Below are 27,552 nucleotides of genomic sequence, written 5' to 3'. Positions count from 1 at the left end.
AGTCCATTGCACACTCCCCTCCAAAGGCTGCTGCATAGCAGCATCACATAGGAGCAGGTCAGAGAGCTGCAGATGACGACTGGTTCATTCCCAGCCTTTTCTGGCCGGGTGTGAATTCTGCAATTAAATATGAATGCGAAATAAAAAGAACAGACTGCAAAGAGCAGACTGAAAACAGAAGAAATTTCTGGTTGCTTTTGGCCAGAGCTCAGCACAGAGCTTATTTGAAAGAATTGGGGGAGGTTAGTTTTGAGTCTAAGACTAGTCTCCGTTTTCTTTAAATCAAGCGACTGCACACCACTATTGAATGGCAATGTAATAATATGTTGCAAACCACAGTCTGGTGATCCTGGAATTCCTTATAAGTTAATAGCAGTCATGGTCCACTAATCACAGCTAGGATGTTTTATGCAACTGTCTTTGATATATCGGTTCAAACACACCATAGAAAGCCTTCCTTATGCTGGCTTAGCAAGTAGATCAGTAGATCATTAGAAAAAGTGAATAACCCAGGGTTTTTTTGCTGTTTTTTTTCCCCTCTGAATCCTAAGGAATTCTTGGGATCTATGTACAGCATTGCGGAGTGATCACAGTCCAGTAGTATGGTGGTGGTTTTAAAGTAGCACTGGGTCAGACATGGAGATATTAAGAGTTTAATAATTTGCTAGAAGCAGAGCCTGAAACACTGGGGTCTGACAGCAGGAATCCTATGCCAAAGACTTAGTCCTGTTACAAACGGCATAGAAACTGGCAGGGCAGCTGCTCTGTGTGTATGCTGTGGCTGCCCCAAATGTCACTTCTTGCAGAGGTAGAGAAGACATTGTGGTCGGTGTTGAGGAAGGGTGCACCCCTGTTTTTGAGGTGGGGTCCCCCTTTGTTGAGCCAGGCAGCACTCGCCCACTGATGGTGGGAGAGCACCTGCGCTCAGCCCCATGCCTGCTGAGGCTGTGCCACATGCAGGGTGTTTGCACGGGAAGTGCTCAACGTATTAGAAACCTCCAGGGAACCCTCGGAGCTGGGGTTGTTGACGGATGTCCAATAAGTAGCAGGACCCCCCCACCAGCAGCATGAGAGTTTGAGGCATGTGCTCAGCTTCCTTCCTCTTTATGCAGTGTTGGTGTGAGGTTTCATTTACGTTGTTATTTTGCAGTGAAAAGGGAAGATGTAATGCCTGGCTCTCACATGTTGTGCCTTTGGTAATACTGATGTTTGGCTGATAATCATGGGCAGGAACAAGGTCTGGGATCTCCATCAGCAGAGGGGACTGACTCACCATTGATCTATGTTCACTGCATCTTGTTGAAGTTTTTTGACCCATTTGATTTCTTAGGTTTTCTTTTGTGAAAACCCTCTGATTTTTCTGCCGTTCAGGAGCAAACATCTCTCTGTGTCTTTAAGTATGGCAGATGGGGATTTCTTCAGATGTCCAACAACTCAATTGAAGGAGACCTCAGGAGACCTCTCCCCTTCCCTGTCCCCCTTCTCAGCCTGTCTTTTCATCTGCAATCTGGAGATGTAAGGGCTATAGTAATAGAGTGTCAGAGGAAGTAATTGATTCATCACACGCCGAGAGAGGAGTCTGTTGCCTTCAGTGTCAATGGAGCTGAACCACAGCCTGGAAGGGTGAGGGAGGCTTGTAAACACTACATGGCTGAGCTGGCAGGACAAAGCAGATGCACTGTCGCAGCTGAGTGAGAGGGTGACACAAAGAGTTGCTTCAAAGAAAATCTTCCTGAACAAAGCAGTGGCAGGACCCTTGTTTGTGGGAGAAAGAGGGATGCTCCCATCCCCCTGTTCACAGAGCGTATTAAGGAGAGAAGGTACCAACCAGCTTCATGCAGCAGCCCACTCCCTCATCTCTGTCTCGGCCTGACTGCCTCTCCAACCTGCTGTCCCAGGCAGGGCTGAGCTCACCTCAAGGGTACCAATTAGCCCCTGCAAGTGGCTAATTCCTCCCACTCCCCCAGATAGATACTGCTGCCTCCAGGACCCAGCTGGGAGGCCACCGCTGCTGCAAACATGCAGCAAGGCGTGATGTGTGCGTGGCAGAGCGCTCGCTCTTGTCCAGGCATTGATCAGGTGTGCTCAGACCCTTGGAGAGACTTGGTTCAGATGGCTGTTGAGCTGCAAGTGCCCGTATTTTGGTGGGAGAAGGGGATAGGAGAGGCTATGCTACCTACATAGCATGCAAGGAGGGATCAGGCAGGTTTGGTGTGCTGTTTGCCCCAGAAACCGCTCTTACTACAAGCTGGCACGGTTGAGTTGTTGTGGAAGTGCACAAATAGCAGAGGTTGCAGGCCAGCCTTGGCAGCAAAGCTTTGCTTACTTGTGTATCAGCTAACGCAAGAGCTGGACTGTGAACAGGCTGTGTCTGAGAAATGGTGGGGTCAGAAAGCTGTCCCATGGTGGGCTGGTCCCCGGGTGACCATCCGTCATTAATGAGGGATGTAGACAGCCAGGAGCGCAAGGGTGGGCTGGTCATGGCTCTGTTCTTGCAACCTCTTTTATACAATTGGTGCTTAATGAGGTGTTTGTTTCAGTTTTGTGCTGAAAGAAGCCAGTGCAAATGAGTGATATGTGGAAAGCTGAGCTGCAAAGCTCCCATCTGATCTCAGTTATTACCAGCTCTTTCATTCTTCACAGCAAGTTGTGTCTAAGGCCATGACTGATACTGTGCCTGTGAGGTGCGATGGGACATCACTTGCAACAGCTCTGTGGAGGGTGTTTTCCTCTGGGAACAGGGCTGGCACAGCAGAGTGTGCGAGTGTCCCCTAATCCTCATCAGCAAGTGCCAGCCAGTCCCCAGACCTTCAGCCACCAGAGCCAGCCTGGCCCAAGCTGGACTCCATCTATTGCCTGGGCTGTCAGGCACCAGATCCCATCTGGAGATAGGAGCCTGTTCACCTGTTCCTCCCACTGCAAAGCAAACAAAGTGAGCATTTGCCCCCTACCTTCTGCCTGCTTCACTGCTTTCTGGCAATAAATTTTCCTCTTGTTGTTGTTATCTTTTATTATATATATTTTTTTTCTTTCTGTTAGTGATCAAGAGCCTGTGAGTGGTGGCAGTGAAATGACATAGAAACCAAAGTCTAATTTTTTCCACAGATGGATTGTGGCAGAAGGAGGAAAGTGCAAATGCAGTTTCTCAAGTGTCCTGCATTTTGGGGTATGAAAGGGTTGTGAGTTGTTTCAGTTCCCTTAGAGCCACAACAGAAGGCAGAATGCCATGGAAAGGGGGCTTATTCTTAACATGTTTTATATATTTGATTCCTGGTTTAACCATGATTTTTTCCCCCCAAAGAATACCAAAGACATTTTGCAACAAAAGACCCCTGTAGCTAAAGATAGAAGGGTGAGGAATTTATAGAGATGGTTTTGGAGACAGAAATAAAATTAAACAGCCATGTGTAACTCCTGAACAACAGCCTGCAGAAAACCCCTAAAGTGCACATTAGCACATCTTGTTTTCTTATATAATGAACGGTTTTCCAGACATGCCCCAGATGAGAGCACTTCTCTACTCCAACGCGACTTTCTGCAGTGATCTGGCAACACAGCTTGAGGAAGGCAGCCTGAGGATGAACGGCAAAGCTCAGGGGAGACTTTGCTCTCCTGTCTCAGGGGGTGCAGCAGCATGCAGCATGCTAGGAGCTGAAATTCCCTCCTGAATCAGAACTTGCCACAGGAGCAGTTTGCAGCTATGTTTTATTCTTCCCTTTGCAAGATGTATTTTGGCTACCTTATTTTTTTTTTTTCCACATAAGTTAGCAGTAACTGCTGAAAGACTTCCCATCAGTGCTGCTTGTACGGGGGTGAAAACAACCAAAGGAGTATAAATAGAGGCTATTTGTAGTTTCCAATTTTTGTCTTCAAGGCATTTTTGAAGAAGTTTTCCAATCTGTTAGGGTTATTTTCTCTCCCTCTGTGTCTCTTTTTTTTTTTTCTTTGACTGGATGACTGGATTTTTCTCATTTCTCAGAAATTCTGGTCAGATTTTTGTGGAGATAAGAAAATAATCCAAAGCACAGTGAAATGATTACAAAATCCCACAGTACTGTGATTACACAAGATGTAATCGGATGCAACAAATTCAAAACAAACTTCCGAGAAATCCTAAGAAATTATGCCCCCCTCACCCCTAGGCCTGGCTCTCCCCTGCTGCCATCAGATTTTGGTCATTTTAGTCAGTGAAATCCCTTCAGATTCAGAGCAATGGTAGCCTACTTCTCTCTGCTGTTGCCAGGGGCAGTTATTTCCATCAGAGCAAAACAAGGGCAAGCTCTGCCTGTTTTCTGAGTGTGTTTTGCCGCAGCATGGGCAAAAGCGGTTCCGCAAGCTGCAGACTGAGACCAGATTCATCTCTCTGATGTTCAGCCACTCAAAGTCCAGGTTCAGTCAGTGAGAGGGATTTAAACTACCTCTGTCGTCAGCATAGAAGAATGATTAATCCCATCCCAAGCTGGGTGTGAGGAGTCTGCTTCCACTGGGAACGGAGGACATTTAGTTGGCTAAAGCTAGGTATGATACAAGCTTTTTAGGTCTGTGCACAAATCTATATCAGGATCTGTGTCTATGAGGACTGATTCTCTTCTCACCCCAGGATAAATTAGGAGTGATTACCCTTAAAATGATGAGTTACACATGTGTAAACTCAGTTCAAGTCAGAGGAGAATCCAATTCATCTGCTGTATTTATAATTAATTACTCTGATTAAGGGCTGGCAGCTAAGATCAAACTTCATTGCTCCTGTTTCATTAGACAGTAGTGGTGCTTGCCTCTGCCATCATGGCTATAAAAAAAAACGTTTGGAAGTCCCCAGTAGCTTCTGCAGCAATTTAACCTTTGAAGGGTATGTTCTGCAGTTGCTCAAGATTGCATAAACATCACAGAAAAGTTTTCTTGTCTTTCATAATGTGACCACCCATGAAATAAGGATTTGGTTTCAAGGTGGCATATGAAAGAGCGTGAAGATGGGTGGTGACACAGAAAAATTGACTAAGCTAGCTAGCATGTAATGGACATTAATTCTAGCCGCTGCTTGATTGCAAAACAAGCACAGAGATGCTGGTTCACCATTTCTTAACTATCTCTATACTGCAGCTGCTATTTCATTTTTAAGAAACAGCCTTTTCTTAGAGGATGTTTATAAAACCTTAGGCTTTTTATGACAGTTTCTGAGAAACAAACCACCTGCCACCTTTTCAGAGGGAACAATTGAATTTACTAGCTGCTGTGGCTAAGCAGGTTCCCCACGCCTTCCCCCAGCTACCTGCAGAGAGTATTAATGTCTACTGAATTTCACTAGAATTGTAGTTTCTCTTCCTATTCTCAGCAGATGCATTCGAGACACTGTGACACATGATTCAAGCAGACCAGGGGTCTTGAAGGCTCAAGTCAACACTGGGCACTCCCAAATTTGGGGCTCTTGGCACGCAGTCAGTACCTATTTGTCTCTCTGTCTATCTAGGCCAGACTCCTCCAATATAATATAATCTATCTAATCAAGGCTGGCTTCTATTCTTGGCTGTGCTGCAAACTTCCTGTGTGACTTGGGCCAGCCACTGCTCGTCACTGCCTTCCTACCTCCCAGGGTCTCTGAGGATCCCATCATTACTGTTTGCCAGGTGCAGTCATGAGCCCCGTGGAAATGCCTATAAATAACAGCTCCAAATTAAACGTTGGGGAAGTTCAGGTTAGAGCCTTGTGACTCTCTCAGGCCCTGACAAGCAATGGAAACTGGGCTTAGCTGCATGTGAGCCCTCACCTACTTCAAATCATAGCTCCAGGAAGAGACTGAGAAAGCTGACAGCTAGGTCAGAGCTTGGTCTGGGGAGCCAGCCCTCCTCAGGCTTTGAAGCAAGGCTTGCACAAGTTTACGTATTGGGAGGACTCACGTTATGGCTGTGAACATACAAATGATTTATTGTTTATGTTTCTCTCCATCCTAAGCTAATGTCCCTGTAATGTCCTTGAAGCATGTTTCAGTGGGGAAGGAGTCAACATCTCTTAGGACCTGGGGCTGAGGGGCAATAGGCTTGTTGATTGTGTGGAGTCCCAAAACTGTGCTTTGTGCTGAGTTGTATGCCTCAGGAGAGGAGCATCCAGAGGAATGGTGCAGGCTTTCTGGTGCTGCTCCCCAGGTGGGTCATAGGTTTTCTGGAGCTCACCAGTGCCTGGGTGGGCACCTGGGCGGTCTGGGCTGGCCTCAGGGGACGATGGAGCACATCTCAGTGGCCAGGGACCAGATTAGCTATTTCACAACAGAAAAGGACTGAAAAGGTGGAGGTCTTCTCCTATCACTGCAACTGGGGGTTGTTTGCCTTTATTGTGCCTTGTAGACTTGTTTGGGAAGCCATCAGCAAAGTCATTTAGGGAAACAAGGAGAGAAAGGAAAGACTGGGAAGCAGAGAGGGTTGACTGGAGGAAAAAGCAAGCAAGCAAGCATGAGTAATGCAGGCATTAGAAGTGCTTTATAATCAGTTTATAAAAGCTCTCTTAACATCAGCAAAGCACTTTCTATTAAAAATCTTTAATAAAAACGCAGCAATATTTGTAAGCATTGAACATTTTCTGTTTAATTCTGTTAAACAGCTCCAAGAAGAGTGTCTAAGCAATTCATTTCCCTCCTTTCTCAACCCCCCATTGTCTGGGCAGTTAACAGCACTTCAGCTTTGCCTCTCTGCCTTAAAACTCCCTGGTGGAAACCTCTGAGGCGGTTTCAAACCAACTGGCTGGCCTTCCCACTCAAGCAGCAGCTGAAAATATCCTGCCGCTGGAGGAGCAGCCAACTGCGGTCACCTTCCCTGCAAGAAGAGTTGGTTAATCCATTGACTATACTTGTGGGTTACAAATGCTGCACCCTCTCCTCACATATTTATGGCTGGTTCATTGGAGCAATGTCTAGATGGGGAGAAGTGGCCATGAAATATACTTGGAGATGTCAGCTTGCCCAGTGGAGGTAAAGCTGGAGTGGTCAGCCCACAAGGATGTTGGTGCACATTGACTGAAACAATGGATTTGGTTATATGAGTGAAATGCAAATTGCTGGATGCTTGTCAAGACAGTCTGGATACCATCACTGCATAAATGTGTCCCACCCAGCTGTGCCCTAGTCTGTAATTATCTGGAAATTAAATTGTTAGAGTGGAAAGCATCCCCAGGGTTGGGGTTTCTTCCTTCCAATTTTTCTTCTTGTTTTTCACACGGGAAGAAAAAAGTCTGGAAACCATGCTTAAGCTTAACAGAAGCAAAGATCTGGCCAGACTAGATTTTAACATGGCCTGTGACCCAACATGAGGAGAATGGGGTTTATCAACTTGTTTGATTGTGGGCCAAGGCATGGACATGACTGAAGCACATGATGCCAAAAGAGTCTGTGGTGGGGATAAGTCAGTGTTCTTGCTGAAGTTTGCAAGTTTCATGGTTTGGACCAGACATCTTTGCTGTTTCATTTTGAAAGCTTGCTATGTTGGAGAGCAAGTAGGTGCTCCTGCTTATCTGGGCAGCAGTTACCTCCTGAGTGTAATACTCTTCCAATTCACACTCTGTTTATATGACCTGAAGAAAGAGAGTTTTGCCTCATGAGGAGCAGAGGGCTTGGGCCAACATTTTTTAACTAGGGAAGAAAACTCTTATGCATTTATATTCATTTTACATTTGGCAAAAATGATTCCCTGACCTTCTCCTAGGGGCTTTTTTTAGTTGTTTGTAACATTTGATTTATTAAGGATTAGCTCTAGTAGGAGAAAGCTCAGTTAGATGCTTGGATGAAGCCAAACAGGGTTTAATTCAAAGAGGCAAATATTTCCTGATGATTTACTTACTAGATTCATTCTTTTAATTTTCCATTTGCAGATTGCCCATGAGCAGATTGCAATATTCCCAAATTGTATGTATTATTGGAAGTTATTCACCCATTCAGTAAGCAAATATTTCTTGGTCCAGAATTTGCTTCTGAAATTGCCAGGGCTCCTAGAGCAGAGTGGTTTGAGGCACCATGTGGACGACACTAGGATGTGTGGTGTGTTGGCTACAGCAGAACCTGTGATCATTACAGTCAAGTTGTTGAAGTCATGTACTGTGTTGGCGAGTTATAACCCCACGAGTACACAAACAGATGTGATTCCCTGGGATGCAGCTAACCTCTGCCTGTGCCATGCAAATGGTAGCTTTTACAGTCCGCTCAGTTAGCTGTGTTTTGCCAACATTCATGTTTTCGCCAAATTATTTTTTTGCCACATATTCACAATTTCACTAGTAGCCAGTAGTCTTGAGGCACAGATGTGTACTTCTGGTGTGGAAGGGCTGCAAGGACACTGAAAGCAAGTAGTTATTTAGAGAACAAAATGTCCTTGCTGTTTGCTCAGCACTACTTTAAACAAATAGACAAACAAAGAGGAAAAAATTCTACTTAAAAGAAGCACTAACACTGTGCTCTATGTTCCTCCTCCCTGGGGAGACAAGGGGATCAAGCCACACATGATGGACATTAGTGGGGTCATACAGGGTGCTGCTGGACGGTGTCAGGGTAATAAGGGGTCACAAGGTGATAGGAAGCTACACAGAGCTGAAGAGAGAGCAGAGGGAACAGATCTTCATTGACATTGCTCAGTGTCCACTAAAGCTAAGCCAAATGTTATTCCTGTGTGAGTCCCTCTTCTCAAGACCGCTTGGATTTCACCTTGGCCAAGCCAATTGAGTCTGTAATGAAGTTAAAGACTGGGTGATTGCAGCTAGCTGAGTGCTTGGTCTGGTGTAGACAGGGCTTCATCTGCAGGCATTTTGCTTCTGGCTCTCAGCCTGATTTAGTCCCAGAAAGGAGTGAAACCAAAGCCATCCGGGCCATCTTTCTTTGTGGAGGAGCACATGGAGTCCCTTTAAGTTTGTTTTGAGATTGTTGCCTGCCGATGTGTGCTTTGCAGAACAGGAATGAGTCACATGAGGATCATTCTGTATCCAGCAAGCTACTTCTCCTTTCAACTCTCCATTCCCAAACAGGAGATCTTGTGACAAAGAAGAAAGGCAGATTCCTGGCAGCCTGGAAGTGCTTTTTCCCTCCCTGGCCCCGTGAGAAGAGCTGTAGCATGTTGTTCAAACAGGTTGATACAAAGTGAATAAACAGTCAAAGAGAGATGGGCAGTTTCTGTAAATAGCGAGCTGGCCAGAGAGGAGGAGAAGAGGGGCGGGAGAGCGTGGGTGTTAGAAAGCAGCCGAAGAACAAGATGTTCACGTAAAAGCTGTTTGTTTCTTCACAGCAAGACAGAGCCTGATACTACCTTGCCATTAGTCATGGCCTAGAAAATACGAAGGAATCTGTGGGAGTTTCCCCTTCCAGCCAGAATTTGCAACAAGCTTTTGTCTCTGTACCAGGAGGCAATTCCTCCAACTCTACACATTCCTCCCCCAGACCATTCAGATGCCCAGGAGCCATGCCAGTGGGCAGGTGGGACATCTCCAGGTAGGGCTTAGCAAAGGCAGGTTGCAGTTACTGAGTGTACAAGGATCAGGCAATAGTGAATGTGGTTACCTAGCTCTTACACAGCACTTCTCATCCACAGGATATCTTTGTTAGCACTTAATAGATCTGCATTACTGGCCAAGTGCTAAGTAAGTGTACTGGCCATGCTTGTTAGAGGACCAATGTGGTGTTAGTGCACAAAATAGCTACCTGCTCACATGGATTGAACACTGATTATTTGTTTCATGCTTGGTGTGTGCTTGGCCAAATCTCTCCCAAACAGTGGAATAAACTGAGCTGTGCTAAGTAGCACAGTGGCACTTAAGGAGAGAGGTAAAGGAAGGAGAGCTGCCCCAGAAGAGTTGTATCTGAGCTTCTCCCATGCCAAAGAAGTCTTGTGGAAATGGGGGAAAATTGTGTCCTAAATATTGCATGTTGGCTGTGAAGTTGAAGTGGATGTGGGTGCAATAAATTAATGATGTGAGGAGCAATAGAGGAAAGGACTTAAATGTAGCCAGACAGACAAAAGGGAAAAAATGTATTGGGGGATGTGTATTGTGGTGTGGTGTGAGTGACAGAGTCCCAGGTACCTGTCTGGAAGATGTTCTGTGAAATATACAGATATAAAGAAATGTTTAGTGTTTGTTCCTGGCATCCTGAAGCGTCTCCCTGACAGATGGTTTTACTGCCATTTCACCTGCCTCCACAGGTATGACTACATCGAGATCCGAGATGGGGACAGTGAAGTGGCAGACCTGCTGGGCAAGCACTGTGGGAACATAGCACCTCCTACCATCATCTCTTCTGGCCCCTCTCTCTATATCAGGTTCACCTCGGACTATGCACGGCAAGGTGCCGGCTTCTCCCTGCGCTATGAGATCTACAAGACAGGTGAGTGTCTTGAGTCAGTGCCTATCTCCCAGGCTGTTTGCCATAATGATATTCACAGGGAGATGTCTTTGGCCACCTTTTCAATATGATTTTTAGCATGTTCTCCAGAGATAAAGGGCTCCTTTGTTTTTGTTCTGTTTTAATTTAAGCAAGTCTGTTTCATCGCATTTCCAAGAAGATGTTAGTGGCACATGATAGTGCTTTTTTGGATCACAGTGTGGCATCAAAAGCAGGGTTCCTCCATAAATGTGCTCTTGTATTTGAGGACTAGAAACATGTATCTCTTCTCCCTGGCATGTGTGAAGCTTGTTAGGGCTAAGAGGGGATTGTCCCTCTGTTAGGAGCGCATGGAGCTCCCCCTCCTGTGGAGTTTCGATTCAGGGCTGATCAATGACACTGTGTTTTCTCTCCCTGGAAGCGGGGTTTTGTAACTGGGGAGCTCTGGTTTTCAAGGGACTGCTGTCAGCAGTGCTGTCAAGGGTTGAGGCAACACCTTTCCAGGGAGGTATAAGAGGAACTGTTCATAATTCTGTTTAATACTGAACCATTGTTGAGGAAAGGAGAAGCTGCTCAGAGGCATTTTAATAGTGTATCTGTCTAAATATTTGCCAGAATTGTGTGTCTGGGAAGAAGGAGGCTTGAGAAAATAAAACCTGCTCAGTGTGTGCGGGTGAGAGAGGTGTGCCTGCACGCTGAGGGAACAAGAGTGTGTTTTGCATGGGGACGTGGGCGCCTGCCCTGTGCCCACATTCCTTCGGTGGTGCGTTGGAAGAAAACACACATGCGGCTTTCACGTCATCGCATCCAGCATGAAAAAATTGCCCACGCCTGGTGAAGAACCAGAAAGGAGCACAACAGTGTCGCTCACCCAGCCTCTTCAAAGGGAAAGCAGGGAGCACAGGCACCAGTGCTGGGGGCCCTGGCCCAGCTGTGCAGCAGGCAGAGGTGCGCAGACAGCCTGCAACCCAGTCACAGGTAGATGTGAATGCGGAGACTCTGCTGCAAGAAGATGGGAATGGGACTCCCCAAATTCACTGTGAAATGGTGAGGGCGGGAGGTGTCTGGACGTTCAGGTAGATGAGGAAAGTGCTGTGGCTGGTGGTTGCCTGGGCTATATAACTGGCCATTGATCTGTTGTGGTGCAGCCAGCTCACCACTGCTGTTTCTTAATGGTTAGGATGCAGATTAGTCCTGAAAGAGTTTAGTGGTTCATCTCGCTGTTGCAGTTTGCTGAGGCCAGTTGCCAGCTTGGAGAATGGCAAAGAATCCCTGTGTTCAGGTGGGAAGACTGCCGACCTACCCCAACCTTCCTTGCCTTTCACTCCCTGTACACTGAGCCCAGCAGACTGTGCTGGGTTGTGCCTGTCCTCACATGGGGTCCATGCCGTGAGTCAGGGCATGGGGCAATGTGGAGTGGTCCAGCTGGCTGAGGTGGCCAGGCCAGGCTTAGTGTGGCTGTGGGAAGGAATGGCAGGCCAGAACCCTCTCTGCCTGGGTGGGAGCCAGCAAGGTGCCAAATTCAATGGGAAAAGGAGATTTTTGTTACTGCTCGTAGGGAGGGAGAGGAAGTAAGGGCTGGTCTGGGAGAGAGCAGATGTTGAATGGAGGCTGGAGCTGAGTTTGTGTCTCTTGATGTAGGTCCCTACAGAGCTGCCCTCAGGTCTGAAGTGTTGGAGCTCCTTTCACCACCACCACTCCCTGCAGAGAAATACCCTCTCCAGAAATAGACATGCTTTCTTCCAGCCACAGCCCACAAAATCCAGCCTGGCAAGGCAGATTTTGGCACAGGAGCAGGGATGAGCCTGTGATCCAGGAGCACCGCCAGCCCACCTCGTCTGCCTGGCCCCTGTCCCCACTCCAGGGTTCCCAGGGAGAGCAGTGGGCAGTGCCGGGTTTCTGTCTGAGCTGTCAGAGTAGCCAGCAAGGGTGTCACCAGCTTTAAAGGTCATTGGATTGCAATTGTCCACATCAGTAAAGGCAACGTGGCTACAGCTTTTTTCTTTTTTAAAGGTGACCTAAAAAACTAACTCTTTTAAACTGAGCATTTATTTCCATACCTTGTGCTAAATTTCCCTTATCACAGTGTGAGAGAAGAGCAATATGCATACAAACAACTGCATACTAGTCTTTGAATCCCCTGATGGGTATCAGTCAGCGGTCCGTGGGCTGACAAAAGAGCCGCCTGCCCTAGCTGGTCCAGCCACCCTGCTGCTCACTTTGTGAGTCAGTTTGGCAGGGCTGGCCTGAGCTCTCCATTGCTGGGCATCAAAGTCTCCTCTCAGGCTGGTCCATGCTGCCGAAGCCAGCATGACTCCCGTTGATTATCTGCAGCTTCCTTATAAAAAGCTGATCATTGTGTTTGCTGCTATCAGCCAAACTGTAGGCAAAGATGCCAAATGCAATAAGAGCCTCACATGAGGAAACTTGTCTAATGCAGTGACATGTCTAATGCAGTGACATAGTTATGTCTCTCCTGTCTCTAGAGGACAGTCCCTGACTCTGGGTTTAGTCTTTGATTTTCTCCCTAGCTCAGAGCTTATGTTATTTTTCCTATTTATCTATTTCACAATGTTTGGAACGAAGTACACCCTTATCCCTGTTCGTGGCATTATGCTGTGATTTGTGTTTGGCCTTATTTTTTGCCTCTGTGTTTTACCCCACAGGTTCACACCAGAAAAGCTGGCTGCTTCATTAGGTAGTCAATTAAGAGCCTCTCCTGAGTAGCTCTCCAGCTAGGCACTGCATAATGCAGTGCCGGATCCTGCTATTACTGCGGGCTGCTGGCCTGACTCCTGTAGGTTAATGCTGAATTGAATAACAAGTCTCCTATTAGTCCCAGGAAGGCTTGTGTGCTGCCTGGAAGAACCGGAGCAGAAGGATTTGTAGAGGAGAAGGAGGGTGTCCCAGTAAAACTGAAGCAGAAACCTTTGCAAATGCTAATGCCGGGTTGCAGTGATGGCAGCCTCTCCAACATCCCCTTTTGCCTCTGATAGCTCCAGGCTGCAGATTTCTGTTGCCTATTGTCCTGTCTCCACAGTGCAGCAGTTTCAAAGTCACCGTGGTATGAATTCCCCTTTCCCCAGCCACCCCGAGGCACCTTGGCTGTATGAGAGGGGGCACCGAGCTGGCCCGGCTGCTGCCGAGGCCAGTGCTGAGGTCAGCAATAAATAAGAGGCAACATTGTCTGCCCTCCTCACCACGCAAAGGTCTTCCTTAAGCATAGAAATAACTTGCATTTCTGGTGCGGATGGTTCAGTCTGTGAGAAAGAGGCCTCTGTTTCTCCTCTCAGCAGAGATCCCCCTGCCATGGCCCCTGTTACGCTGGCTCTTGCTGTAGCCATGTTGTGGGGACATATGCTGGAGCTGGCCCTTGCGTGGGTCTCAGGAGGCCACAGGCTAACTGCGCACTTCCCGAGGGTTTCCAGCTAACAGTGGAGACATTGGTACCCTCCCCGGGGCCCTTTCACTGTGTAAATATTTGTGCTTCCTGATTTTCTTGAGAGGAAACTGAGGCACAGATGTCTGTGCTGGAGGGGTGAAGGTTGCAGGAGACCAGCCCCTGGGGACAGCTTTTCCAAAGAGATGACATCCCCATTACTCCTCTCTGCCCTTTCCCAGGCAGCCCCCTCCCCAAACAGGGGCTTCTCCATCAGACGTGGAGCTGCTGCGACGTGTGGCAGCCGCGGCAGTGAGGACTGCCTACGGCAGCCCCCTGTATGCTGGCTGACCCCTCCGCAGGCTTTGGGGCAACGGACATGGGCCTCCTGGCAAGTTGTTGTTTGGGGGCCAGCTTACAGTGGATAGGGCTGAAGCCTAGCCCAGCTCGGTATGGTCTCCCTTCCCCACCTGAGCCACCACCACCAGTGTGGGGGACATGGCAGGGTGCTGGCCTGCCAAATCACAGCCGTGACTTTGGGTGGCTTTGGATAGGATAACTCTCCTAGTCCTGTTTTTGGAGTAATTGGCAGGAGGATCACCGGTGGTGTACAGGATACGTTTGCAGAGCTGTCTGAGGAATTTAGAACCATGCTGTCCACTCCAGTGAACACATGGATCTTGTCTCGCCACCTGTGGAAAGCTGTGAAAATCACCCTGTGGGTCCTTGCAGGAATTCACACAGGTCATGGGCTACAGGACCTTTCCGGAAGTGCATACACAACCCCTCTAAGCTCAAAATGGGGCTTCCGCAGTGTCAAGATGTTGGCATTAAGCTGCACTGTTGCTAAGGCTCTGGGTTTTTTCCTGCCACTACAGGCTCTGAGGACTGCTCCAGAAACTTCACTGCCTCCAACGGCACTATTGAGTCTCCAGGTTTCCCTGACAAGTATCCACACAACCTGGACTGTGTCTTCACCATCATAGCCAAGCCAAAGACAGAAATCCTCCTCCACTTTCTGCTCTTCGATCTCGAGCATGACCCACTGCAGGCAGGGGAAGGAGACTGCAAGTACGACTGGCTGGATATCTGGGATGGCATCCCTCAGGGTAAGCCATGGAGTGCTGCACTGCTGTCCTCAGTCTCTCTTGGTGTCTCACAAAGCTTCAAAACTGTGCAGTCTGTGTCTGAATGCCAAAGATGTCTAACCTCAGACATGGCTGCAGCATGCAGCCTGCCATCGGGGTGCTCGGTGGCCAGCTATGGGGACAGTACGCTTGCAGAAGGCTGCATGCATTAAGCCCCAAACTACTGCTCTCTTGTAACCACTGATCTGAAAAGCCCCATGGGACACTTCAAGATACCACCAGTCCTCCCTCAGGAAAGGGCAGCAGGTTCATGCAGTGCTGGGAGGACCTCCCTACCCTATACCAACACTGAGAAACAGAGCAGTTTGGAGCATTTCCTGGCAATTGCAGAGCAATGCCTGCTGCAGTGGATATTTCTGCATGGCGTACTGCATGGCACCAGGCCAGCGGATGTGAAAAATAGCCCATCCCCAAAGCCTTTCTTTTATGCCAATCAGTCTTGCTCTCCCTGCTGAGTGATGCCAATCTGCTGGTGACCCAGAAGGCCAGTGGAAAACCAAGCGTTATCTTTGCTGCTCTTTCTTTTGCAGTTGGCCCCTTGATAGGCAGGTACTGTGGCACTAAGATGCCGTCAGACATCCGCTCAACCACCGGCGTCCTCTCACTCACCTTCCACACGGACCTGGCAGTGGCTAAAGACGGTTTCTCTGCTCAGTACTACTTGATCCAGCAAGAAGTCCCAGAAAGTAAGTTGGTAATGTCTGCATATGATTTAGGCAGTCGTGTCACCTGTTTTGCCCAAGTCTTTCACTTGGCACATGCAAGAGTGAGGCAGGCAGGAGTGTGTCCAGGGGCTGGTCCTCTACCAGCAATGCAGACAGCAGTTACACTAGGTGTGTTCTCTGTTTCTGATAGAAGTGAGATTTCAGTAAGAATCACACTTTCTGACCTTTCTTTGACTTTTCACTTGCTTGTGAAGTCTTCTCAATACCTTTTGGGATAGAATCCTTCATGTATGTGCTCAGCCCAAAGGATTTAGCAGACTTCAGCCCAGCGGGTGCAGCAGATTCATTAAGGCACAGGGGAAAATACTCTCCCCCTCTCTCTCTCTGGTTTTCCAAAAATTCATAGCCCCAAACTACAAATTGGAATTTCTTGACTGTCTAATTAAAAAATGCCTAAAGCTCTAAGAATTTCCAAACAAAATTTGTTTTAGATCCCTTGTTAAGGGAGGTAAATTGATGTGGGGTGAGGAAGTAAGTTGTGTGTTTTGAGAATGAAGAGCATTTTGATTCTTTGTGATAACACTTGCAGGCGAGGAAAGATTCAAGATTATTTTCCCATGGTATTTTTACATCAGAGCTACAGTTCTTGACCTCTGTTCACAGTAAACCTGTGATACAACAGAAGAAGCCTTCAGGACACCCCTCAGTCCCAGAGAAAGAGAGGGGGCCCCTGACCTGACACTGAAAGCTCATGACAGAGAGCAGGGTAAAGTAGGGGTTGTGCAGCGCTAGGGCAGCTGGGTTATAGGATCTTGCTCTGTGACTGAGTTAGGGATGTTCTGCTGAGGCTGTGAGAGTTACAGACAAGCATGAGCTCTTCACCATTACCTATCTCCACACTCAGTTGATCTGTTCTTTAATCTTCTTTCTATTCTGTTCTTTAAAAGGATTAAGAAATAAAATGTTAATGACACACAAAGCTTAAGAAACCAAGCACAAGAGCTTTTTAAAGGGCCAGGCCTGAAACTTTAATAATACTGCTGAGATCTTAGCTTGGCCCATCATTTCTACCCAGGGTTGACTTGGCCACATTAAAAACAGGCAGTTTGGTGGAGACCCATTGGTTTACAGCAGCAGCATGCTTGGGCCCATGTGGTATTTCCTATCAATGTTTTATTTGCTATTGTGTTTACAGGACAGCTGCCGTAAAATATGAGAGATGTGCAGTAAGATTGAGCTAATTATGACTTTTAAAGCTTTAGAAGTGAGGAAGCCCAAATGAAAGCATACCAGAGAGTTTTTCATATTCTTGGCTGGTTAATTCCTATGGGCCTGATATCACATATAGTGCATGCACATATACACAGACACATCCACACATGTATCCATACTCTCACATGCACACAAAACCTTTACACCTGCCTGTTCCAGGCCTTGACATTCCTGCGGGCGGCACAGCAGTAAGCACCCTCCTGTTGTGCCTGCCCATACTCCTTGCCTTGTCAATGCTTAGATTTCACCTCCTGCCTTCAAGAAGATGGGGAACTTTGTGGCAAGGGGACTTGGGACATCTTGGTGGAGATAGAGGGAGGGAAGGGACAGAATTATGTCAAAACTGCAAAGGTAAAGAAGATAGAGAAAGGGAGAAAGATCTAGACTGTATTAGTTTTCAGAGGGCCACACAAACATAAAGCTGCCTCATCTTTAATTTCTCAGTGCCATCTGTGAGCACACACAACCTGCAAGATGGTGCAGATCTGTTCATCTTTCCAGGCAGGCAGCTTTGCTTGGGGTTAGCTGTGGGGAGGATAGTTCAGGGCTGCCTTCCACTTGGGAGTGAAATACAGAGACTGTAGGCTGATCTCTGTGTGTGTATGTCTGCTTCAGACTTCCAGTGCAATGTGCCGCTGGGGATGGAGTCTGGCAGGATCTCCAACATGCAGATCAGTGCCTCCTCCACCTACTCAGATGGGCGATGGACCCCTCAACAGAGCCGGCTCAACAGTGATGACAACGGCTGGACCCCCAATGTGGACAGCAACAAAGAGTACCTCCAGGTACGCAAGCTTTCCAGCCCCCTCACTTCTTCCAAATGGAGCGTCATGCTGTTAAACTGATCCTTGACCATAAGGCTTGTTGAATTTTTTATTGCCTCTGTGGCTCATGGGGAGCAAGCAGTAGGGGAGCTGCAGTGCCTCCATGAAATGCAATGGGCTGGCTCTCCCATTAGCATGCCTGCACGAGGGCTGACTCAACTCATTGTCCCTCTCCCACCCCGTCCTTCCTGCCCAAAACCTTGATGAACCTCCCAGCATATTGACAGAGGCTGAGGAGCCCTCTGCCACTTACAAAGGCCACTGACTCTGCCACTGGCCTGAGGACTGAAGTCTCCAGGGGTGCTTGGAAAAACAACTAGAATAATATTTATCTCATCAGTGATGCAGGGAGCATGAGGCTAATGTCAGGTAGGGAGATGACAGAGCAAAGGCTTTCCCTGGAAGCTGGTTATAAGCCACAGACTCTGCACGGGACTTCTGGCTGTGTCACATTGCCATGAGACCCTGCTTGCTAGAGAGCAATAGGAACAGGAGGTGGTGCATGTCATTGCCTCTAGCAGACATCTCATTCTTCATTCATGGCAGTGCTACCAAGCCAGCTCTGCTGACCTTTTTCAACCCACATTGTAAAAAAAAACCCAAAAAAACCCAAAAAACCAAACAACCAAGGGAAAACCAAGAACTGCAGTACTTGCTAATTGGACATCATGCTTTTATTTTACATGGAAGAAGTCAACCTCAGTCCTGTTTTAATGGACGTGAGCTTCTGTGCAGATCGTGTTGCTTGGTCTAAGGCAGAAAGAAGGCTTTGTGATGGTCCCATATGGACAGACATCAAGATCCTTAGTTACTCTTGTCCTGTGGTCCTATCTGCAAGCATCCTGCTGAAGTCAGCCTGGGTGGGTTGTACCTGTTGAAATGTGGGCCCCCAGATGTAGTGAGACAGACTGAATTTGCACCTTTTCATTTTTCAGAGACTGAGGGAGGAACTAACTAGCCAGCTTAGACTCTCAGGTGGTCACCTCTCTCTCTCCTGTCCCTTTTTCCCCTGGAAAGGTGGACCTCCACTTCCTGACTGTGCTCACAGCCATTGCCACACAGGGTGCCATCTCCAGAGAAACCCAGAATGGCTACTATGTCCGTACCTACAAGCTGGAGGTCAGCACCAATGGGGAGGACTGGATGATGTACCGACACGGGAAAAACCACAAGGTAAAAGCCTTTTTGTCTCTTTTGCATGTGGCTTGGTGAGTCTTGCAGCCAACGGAAGGGAAGAGAACAGAGAGATTTTACAGGCCTGGAGGGTTTAATCTGCGAGGGATCCTTTTTCTGATGAGGGCTAAAAGATTACTCTGAGCAGTAATAGTCCTTTCTCCTCTGCACAGCAATAAGGAAACACTGTTCCTTGGAAAACCTGGCTGCTGTTGCATCTTTCGTGGTGGTGAGAGTATGTTCTTTGACTGCAAATGAAGGAGAAAATGCTTTCACAGCCTGTCTTTTGCCCTACAAGATTCATTGAGCTTTTATGGCCGTAGCCCCGTCTGCATGCTGGGTTAACAATCACAAAACCGCATGAAACTGTAGTTCAGGAGTTACTGAGGCCTGGAAATGAAAGGGCACAAATCCTAAGAGGGGATCGCACCATTCCAGAGAACGAAATGAACAATAAATAATGAGGAGCAATTCAGGCTGCCAGAGCTGTGGGATCTGCACTAGCAGATGCGGTCGGCAAGGATGCCTTGAGCCCTGGGAGCTGCTGCATGTTCTTGCCATGTTTCTGGGAGGCACACAGAGATGGGAGTGAGCAGGAGGGAGGGTACATATGGGTGTTTAGCCCTTCTAAGCCTTGCGGGTGCTGTTGCGTGGCCAGGTGAGGCAAGCTTGAGGTGGTTCACATGAGAGCTTTGGCGTATGGGGAGAGGGGGGTTAAAGAAGCCATGGTGCTGGGCTGGTCCTGCTCTGTCACTTGCCTTGGTCGTGTGGTTGTCCCCAGGTTAAGGGCACCTTGGGAAAGCCCTTTCCTGCTCTTCTGTGGTGCCCACCAGCACTGCTGCTGCGGTTCAGGTCCTCCCCGTTGATCTGCCATAATGTCTGTGTGAACTCAGTGACTGGGGTCCCACACACCTCCCCCCACACTCATGTCCCAGCAATTTCTGCTTGCTCAGCACTTCTGTTAAATTAGCTGTCCCCTCCATTTGCTGGCACAGGCACTGCTGGCATGAAATGCAGTAGCGAGCCTTGTCCAGGATTCATTCAGACATTTCCTTCCCTTCCGGGCCATGTGATTTCCCCTTCCCCACAAGTGTGTCTCACAGTTCAAATTCACTCTGCTTCCCAGAATGAGTCCTCTCTGTGCAGAGGCCCCTAGCAGGGTCTCATACCTCCAATATTTGGAGTATTTAAGCTCCTTGCGTGCCAGTGGGGTGGTGTTAGTCCTATTTTAGAGGTAAGGAAATGGAGGCACAGGGCAGCCCAGCACCCCATAGGAGAGTCAGCTGCCGGGTTCCCCCAGACCTCAGGTGGGCTGGCTCTGGGGCTGCAGCTCATGGCAGTACTCGTGTATAACCCTAACACAGTGGCCGTGTGCTGGTGTGGAGGCTCTGTGCTTTCCCAGGACTTGCTGCAGCAGACCTTTCTGTGAACCAGGGCCATCTCTCCTCACCCTGGGCACCTCGTGGAAACGGATGAGTTTGAAGTCTCGCTGGGACTGTTTCTCCAAGCTGAGGCAGATGGGAGATTGGCAACACATCGGGCAGAGAGATGGGCTAAATACACAGTTCAGCATTTCAAATAGCCACTGGCAATAAGTTTACCTTTTAGAGTTTAACTGGGATGGGAATATGGCCTGGAGGGTGGTTTTAGTCGCCAGGGAGAGAAGATGTCCCATCCTTGCAGTCTCAGACATTGGACACTGGATCCTCAGAGAGGGTGGAGCAGACAGCACAGCTGGTTTCAGTGCTGCTGGGCCCATTTACATTGCTCCAGCAAGACCCTGAAGCCTGGCTTTGAGTGTCAACCCAAAGCAGTCCCATAGCCATGTGAATTGCCACCATTTCAGGATTTGGCCCTTGAGTTCTATCAGCTTTTTTCTGCTCTGTTTTCTCTCTTCATGTAAAAGAGGAAAAATCAAACCTCTCCTTTTTTACTCCTTTATTCCAGTCTCACTTTGTTCCCATGTTCTGGCCTCAATTTAGCAGACGCCTCCCGAGGCTGGAGGATAAATAATTGCTTTTTGGTGGCTCACCTACCCCTTGCATCTGGGTGTCTGCTTTCCCTCCTCACCGAACAACTGGCTGCCAGCCACTGAGCCACAGCAGGGCCAGGGCAAAGCCCCTTGCTCATGGGCCTGGTGCTGGGGACTCTGGCCCCACATCCCCCACCCGCATTAATCCCTGCCGTTCCTGCATTAGGCAAGCTCCCAGATGTCTGTATTCAAGGTGCAGATTCCTCCCTTCGTCAGTGCAGCGCTCTGCACGGTTCAGGCTGCAACAGTGGAGCGAACCATGCCAAATAGATTTGTCAAGTCTGCCGCAGCTTGATTTGGTGCCATGAGGAGCGGGGAGGGAGGGGAGGGGGTGGACAGACAGGGACTCTCTATTCCTCTATATACATGCAGATATATACATATATATATACACATCTAAATATATATATACACATCCATATATATATGCACATGCACACATAGGCATATGGGGTGTATCAGACACTGGTCTGGATTTGTGCCGGCTGTGTGGGCCAAAAGCAAAGCACTGCCATGTTACAGGCAGGTCAGCTAACGTCTACGTCTTCATCAGGGAACTAAAGCAAGAGGAAACCAGTGAGTGCAAGAGGGGTGGGGAGGGGATGATGCTCTCTGCAGAGGATGGGGAGGGAGCTCTGACCTCCTCTCTTTCGCCCTCCCGCTTCCCCTCCCTCTGGTGTTTCGGAGGAGAGTGGGGCCAGGGTGTTTCCCCGTGAAATGTGATGGTTCACCTTTGAGTCCCCAGCTGCTGGCACTCACGGCGAGGGAAATGGGAAAGGCAGGATGAAGCAAAGGAAAACAAGATTAATACGTGCTCGCAGCAGACAGGGCTGGCTGGGCTGTTTCCGTGCTGAGCACTGCTGCATTTCTGGGATGGGGAGGCAGTGGGAAGGCAGTGGCAGGTCTGCAGCCAGCAGGAGAGAAGCCTCACACTCAGACTTTCCCCTTCCCACCCCATCGCTGCCAGTCTTTCCCCCTGCCTGGAAGCCCGCTCCTCACAGAGCCCTGCCCAGCACAGCCCAGACATCCCCCTGTCCAGGGAGTGATGTTCTGTCCTGCCCCAGGAGATGGGACCAGGGGGAGAGGCTAGCCCAGCGACCTGGCTGAAGGTGCAGAGCTGTCTTCCCGTGTGTCCCCCAAGAGAGGAGATGGGGAGGAGAGCAGCCACCACCATGTGTTGCCCCACACTCCCCCCTTACTACCCACCAGCACATCCTTATAGTACAGGGCTAAACAACCCCTGCCCCAGAAAGTCTGCTCTGGCTCTTGCCCTCCCCGTTGCATCCCCCTCTGTGTCATCCAGGGTCAATGGCCCCAGAGGTTATCTTCCAGGCACCAACCCTGGTGTGCACGCAGAGATCTTATCTAGCAGTTTGCAAATGTCATTAGAAAACAACAACTCATTCTTGAACCCAAGGAAGGAAAAGAGCACCTGGCAGGATTTGACCTCTTGTTTCTGGCCGTTTTCTTCGGGCAGAGTCAACTATGAAGATTTTATCAGAAAACAAAGTGCTCATCCATTCTGATCCACTTCCTTCTTTGCACAGTCTTGTGTTCCAGCTCCCATGTGGTCTGAGCTGTCTCCATCTTAGTAACTGCAGAGATCCACTCATGGACATCATCTAGTGTGGCAAGGGCCTGGAGGACGGGCTGGGTTTCAGGATTTGGAGTGGGTTGGGACTGTGATGGGTGCTCTCACTGCCTCCATTGCTCTATGTGTAAAATGGGAGGATGCAACTGAAACATTTGCTTTGAGAATCTGTAGAAGTCAATAGACGAGAAATGGCAGCAAGATCCAACTGATGTGCATTTTCCATTTCCTACTCATTTTGATGGCTTTGTGCTTGTTATCAGCTAACCTTCCTGAGAGGTATTTCAGGTAGATGCAAGAAGGCAGGTTAAATTGCTGCAAAGAGCCGAGTATCTCAGCTGTGCATGGAGCTGGGGACGTCAGGGGTGTTTGGTGCTGGCAGAGAATATTGAGGATGACTCCTTGGAGACTCTTGTGCCTTCCCTTAGGAGCATTCCTCTCTCAGTTCTTAATGAGGTCTCCTGTGTTCATTCACCTGAGGAGGGAGAGAAAAGCTTTCAGTCCTGTGGCTTCTTTATCTGGAAAACTCAGGAAAAGCCTGCATGATCATCCAGTAGGCCACAAGTGCTTCTGCACAGAGACATCAAGGTGCAGTGTTTGCCCAGAAGCATCCCCAGGTCCCAGTCTGCTTCTGCTGCTTTTGCAGGCAGGACAAAGACATCAGGCTTTGGGAAAGGCAGCCCCGCACATTCACCCTTGGTACAGTACCAGGGGAGAATTACAGCCCTGGCTTTCCTAGTAAGGCTGCAGCTTTGTACTTCTGGGCCTGATATCTCCTTTGCAGGCTAACAGAGTGCCATCCTCGTGTCCCTGGTGACTCCTAGATCAGAGTGGAGCCTCTCAAAGACACAGCACTGGCAAGCCCAGCCCAGCACGCTGTGCCTTGCCCAGACGGCTGTGCTTCATCAAGTGTTGCCAAGTATCATTTTTCTTTTACCTCCTTGTTCCTGGATTTAATAAATCCAGAACTATCCACCCTCCACTCGAGCCAGAATCCTCCCACCATCAAACATGCCCCATTTTATGCCTTCCCTATCTGACAGGGAAAATAATCTCCCCTACTTTTCTCCTTCATGCTTCTCTGTCTAAATCCTGAAGCCCTAATCCTGTTAGCATACTCTGTTCCAGGGCTCTGTCTCCACGGGAGTAACATAATCCTGCAGTAAATCTAGTGGGTCCAGAGAGACACATACATATGGACAAAAGCAGGGCTGCTGCCATCCTTGGCCTTCTCCTCTGCCTCCCCCAGCTGCTTTCTTTAGCTCCCCAAGAAATTGCATAGTGGCCCAGCAGCACAATAAATAAAGCGGGAGAGAGGTTACCTCCCGCCCCCTCCCTGACTCGCTGTTGCTTCGACTTCACGGCAATTTTGTCTCCCTGTCCTTCACTCCCTTCACTCCAAACTGCTGTTGGCACAATTCCCATACCCACTGGAACTAATGTAGCTTCAGGAATCCCCCCCATCACCCTGCGGCAGTTCCAACACGTCAGAAATACAACTTGTAAGTGTTGGTGTGGAGCTTGCATGTGTGTGCACATGGCAAACTTGCTCACTTCTCCTCTAGCCTAGCCATCATCTCCCACCACTTGCTTTGTGCAGCAAATTAATTAGGCAGGTCAGCTCTCATTGATTATCAATTTAATTTTACATGTAGACCTGCCGACTGGACTAAACCGGAAGTAAACATAAAGTATATGGGGAGGGGATGGGCAGCTTTTTGATGTAGCAGTGAAAAGGAGTTCCCTGACTGCTTCTTGGAAGGTACTTTTAATTTGTTAATGGTTTTCCCATTTGTCTTCTGGCTCCATCACCCTCAGTGCGTGTGCATGCGCATGTGTGCTCTCTGCTGAGGGTGTATCTATCTAACTCCCTAGATCACAGCCAGATTTTTTTTTTTCTGCTGGTGTAAATTACTGTGACTTCTTATACTTCGATGGCGATATGTTGATTTACACCATTCGAAGACTTGGCTCAAAATATGTGCTGAGTGGGATGGGAAGCAGATAGGATGGGAGGAATAGCAATGTTCTATTTTGGTAAGGGGGAAGAAATCTTTGCTTTCTTGGCGCTCCCAATTTCACACATTTTCCTGCTAGTTCTTCCCATGCCGTGAGTGCTAATTTGAGGCAGCATGTAGAACCTGTTCAAGTCAATGGGACTCTCCACAGTGCGCTCGGGCCCTGGGGTCAGCATTTTCAGTGCAGAGAAACCATACACTCAGGGTCAGACCCTGGTCAGCAGCATTGGGACCTGCGGGCTCATGACGCATTTCCACTTGGGAAGGAGTCTGAAAGGCCAGGCATGAGGGAGGACCCCACTTCTCTAACAGCATTAAGCATCTGCCCTCTGAAAATGGCCCCTTTCTGTTATGCTGAAAAGGTGTGAAGCAATGACTTGCTACGATCAGTTGGGGCTTTTCAGAAACAAGGTTTGCTGGGGCAGATCCTGCCAATGCTGCTGATACTAGAGCTGGAAGACAGGTGCCATTTCTGCCCTCATAAACTGGCAGACTGGAGTGTCAAGGCCCCAGAGCTGCGTAGCTTGTGGAATGTGATCTAGTCTGAGGAAATTACCGAGCCCCAAATCTAAAGCAGAATTGAGGTTGCTCTCGTTGGAAGCAGGTGGTTAGGACTAAGGTCGTGTAAGAGATTCTTTCAGCAATGCATGTGGTAGTGATAAAGTTTTTGGGCTCAGTCCTGCTTCTGCTTTCTGTCAAGCTTGACTTTGCAGAAGTCAGCAACAAATTACACTGGTGTAAATTTGGATTCTGGCCCCTGATGCTTGTATGTGTGAAGTGAGCTAAAAAAGAACAAAACTGGAAATATGTTAAACCAAAAAGAGCAGCAAACCTCGTCAGTGACTGTTAAACATGCTGGTCCATATGCAACCTTTGGCTCGTGGAGTCTTCAAACTGCTGATTGTGGGAAGCAAAGAGAGGTTGCCAGGAGAAGACTCCCCCAGGCTTGCTGCCCCCGGGCATCTGCTGGGACCACCATCAGGAGCCACCCCCTGGGACAGAGTGACCTTTGGGCTGACCTGACATGCTGCTCCTTATACTAAAATAGTTGCACCGGCTCAGATAAACATTTCCTGTCATTCAGTGTTAGGTTCGGAGGTAAGGTGTTGCATGTCAGCTTCTGTGTTGACATAAAGCTGGAGGCTTTGTTGTAGTGTGGAAATGTATCCTTTCAGCCTGTGTGTGTGTGTTCCCACAGGTTTACAAGACACACACACACACACACGCATGCCTGGAGAGTGTTGCACAGTAACCACTCTTCTTACAGCCCTCCTGCTGGAAAATAGGGTATTTGGTGTCTGCTGAGCAAGGAAAAGGATGGGAAGTGGGGTCAGACAGGATAAGATAGGATATTAAAAACACATAAACCATGCTGTGTTGCTAAACGGTAGCAGCATGATATATACTCTCCAGATTAGCATTTCTGCTCAAATTCACATCAACCCCAAATCCCAATTACCAGCCAGATTTGCAACCAAGGCCCCCTGTGAGGTGGCTGCTCCCTGCCCTGGCAGGAGTGCCACCGTCCCGGGCTGGACAGTGATGTGCAGGGGCAGCCCAGAGCTGGTTGTGGTGCTGCAAACAGCCACTGCCCTCTCCGCAGACACCCTCTGCACACCCTGGTGTGCTGGGTCCTGGCAGAAGAGCAGTAACATGTGCCTCCTGCAGGCCTAGAGTGGTGGGAGGCTTATAAAATTCTTAACGGCTATTCAAGGTGAGAGACCAGGATACAGCCTCACCTGTTTTTCTGTCCCGGATCACAGGGATCTGCAGCTGAATTGTTTGACTCTTGCCTCTGACAGAAGGAGATCAGTGCCAGAGATTACACTCTCCTGCTTCACTCTGAGATAAACTTAGCGGGAGCTCCTGTGCTTAACACGGCATATGCAGGGTAGGAGCCTGCAGAAGAGCCCAGCCAACATCTCAGTGCGGATGCAGTTCCTGGCTGAGATCGGAGGATACTCTAGTCCTGTCCTGAGAGCCTGCGTGCTTGGAGGGGAAGCAGGCAGTGCCCACAGCCTTGATCTGTGATCTTTAGTGCTTTATGCTAGAGGCAGGGAAAGGGTTGAAAATTACCCTCACGTTGGGCATTTCCTCTTTCCTCCCTTTTCTTCCCCAGTATGGCTCCACAGCCTGAAACAAAAACACAAGTATCCAGTCCTTGTCCGGCCTGTTAAAAGGAGGGGTGTAACGTCCATCTGGTAGTTATTGATTATGGCCATCTGGTAAGGCAGCAGCCTTTTCCTATCATGTCAGATCATAAACTGTCATGAAAAGCTGTCTCTGTGTGGCAGGCTGCATGTGCACTGGAGAGGCAGGGGCGAGGGGCTGTCTGGGACGGCAGCTTGCCACCCCAGGCAGAGGCGGCATCCTCCCTGCTTGTGCCGCTCCTTGCACATGACGCTTCCCCGTGGAGCTGGGTGCGAAGATGTGTCAGGATGTCACCCCATTTACCTGTGGAGGGGAGGCAAGATCTCACACAGTGTTCAGGGACATCTGGCCTTTTGCATTGGAGCAGCTCTAGGTTTGGGGGCGAGCTCAAAGCAGCTGTGGCCTGATAGTCTGAGGTGCCTCAGGGTGCTGTGAGAGGCAGCGGGACAGCAAGCTCCTGGATCTCCTACCTGATGGGCGAGTCCATCCACTGCACTGTCCTGTCAGCGGCTCAGCTCTCCCTGCCTGCCCCTGGGTGCTTGCCCTGGCTGGAGGCTGGCCCTGCCCAGAAAGCCTCTCCTCGGTTTTCCCTGCTGAGATTATTTCAACTGCTGGTTATTTCTTCCTGCCTGGAGAGGACATAACCATATTTGTGCTCCCTCTCCCTTGCAGACATTTCAGGCCAACGAGGACGCCACGGAGGTGGTTCTCAACAAGATCCACAGCCCGGTGCTCACACGTTTTGTGCGCATCCGTCCCCAGAGCTGGCACAACGGCATTGCCCTGAGGCTGGAGCTGTATGGCTGCCGCATCACTGGTAAGGGTCCCCTCCTCCCCTCGGCCTCAGCCCTCTTCCCTGTCCCTCTGACAGCCTGTCCCGCGGTGCTGTCCCCCACAGCTGTCATGGCTGCTTGGGGTGGGAACAGTGACACTGTGAGCAGCATGGAGACACCC

General features: G+C 48.9%; 1 protein-coding gene across 6 annotated transcripts in view; it reads left to right on the top strand.

The window, feature by feature from the left end:
- Positions 1 to 27,552, top strand: part of NRP2 (neuropilin 2) — a 90,076-nt gene that overhangs the window by 19,139 nt on the left and 43,385 nt on the right. For all 6 annotated transcript variants that reach the window (XM_074872988.1, XM_074872986.1, XM_074872987.1 and 3 more), the window contains exons 3-8: positions 10,167 to 10,348; positions 14,603 to 14,833; positions 15,403 to 15,558; positions 17,425 to 17,594; positions 18,651 to 18,806; positions 27,271 to 27,415. In XM_074872988.1, coding sequence (XP_074729089.1) covers positions 10,167 to 10,348; positions 14,603 to 14,833; positions 15,403 to 15,558; positions 17,425 to 17,594; positions 18,651 to 18,806; positions 27,271 to 27,415 — 1,040 coding nt within the window. The remainder of the gene's footprint in view (positions 1 to 10,166; positions 10,349 to 14,602; positions 14,834 to 15,402; positions 15,559 to 17,424; positions 17,595 to 18,650; positions 18,807 to 27,270; positions 27,416 to 27,552) is intronic.

The sequence above is a fragment of the Strix uralensis genome, chromosome 6, assembly GCF_047716275.1.
Source record: "Strix uralensis isolate ZFMK-TIS-50842 chromosome 6, bStrUra1, whole genome shotgun sequence".
Classification (NCBI taxonomy): Eukaryota; Metazoa; Chordata; class Aves; order Strigiformes; family Strigidae; genus Strix; species Strix uralensis.
This window is presented reverse-complemented; position numbering and strand designations above follow the sequence as displayed.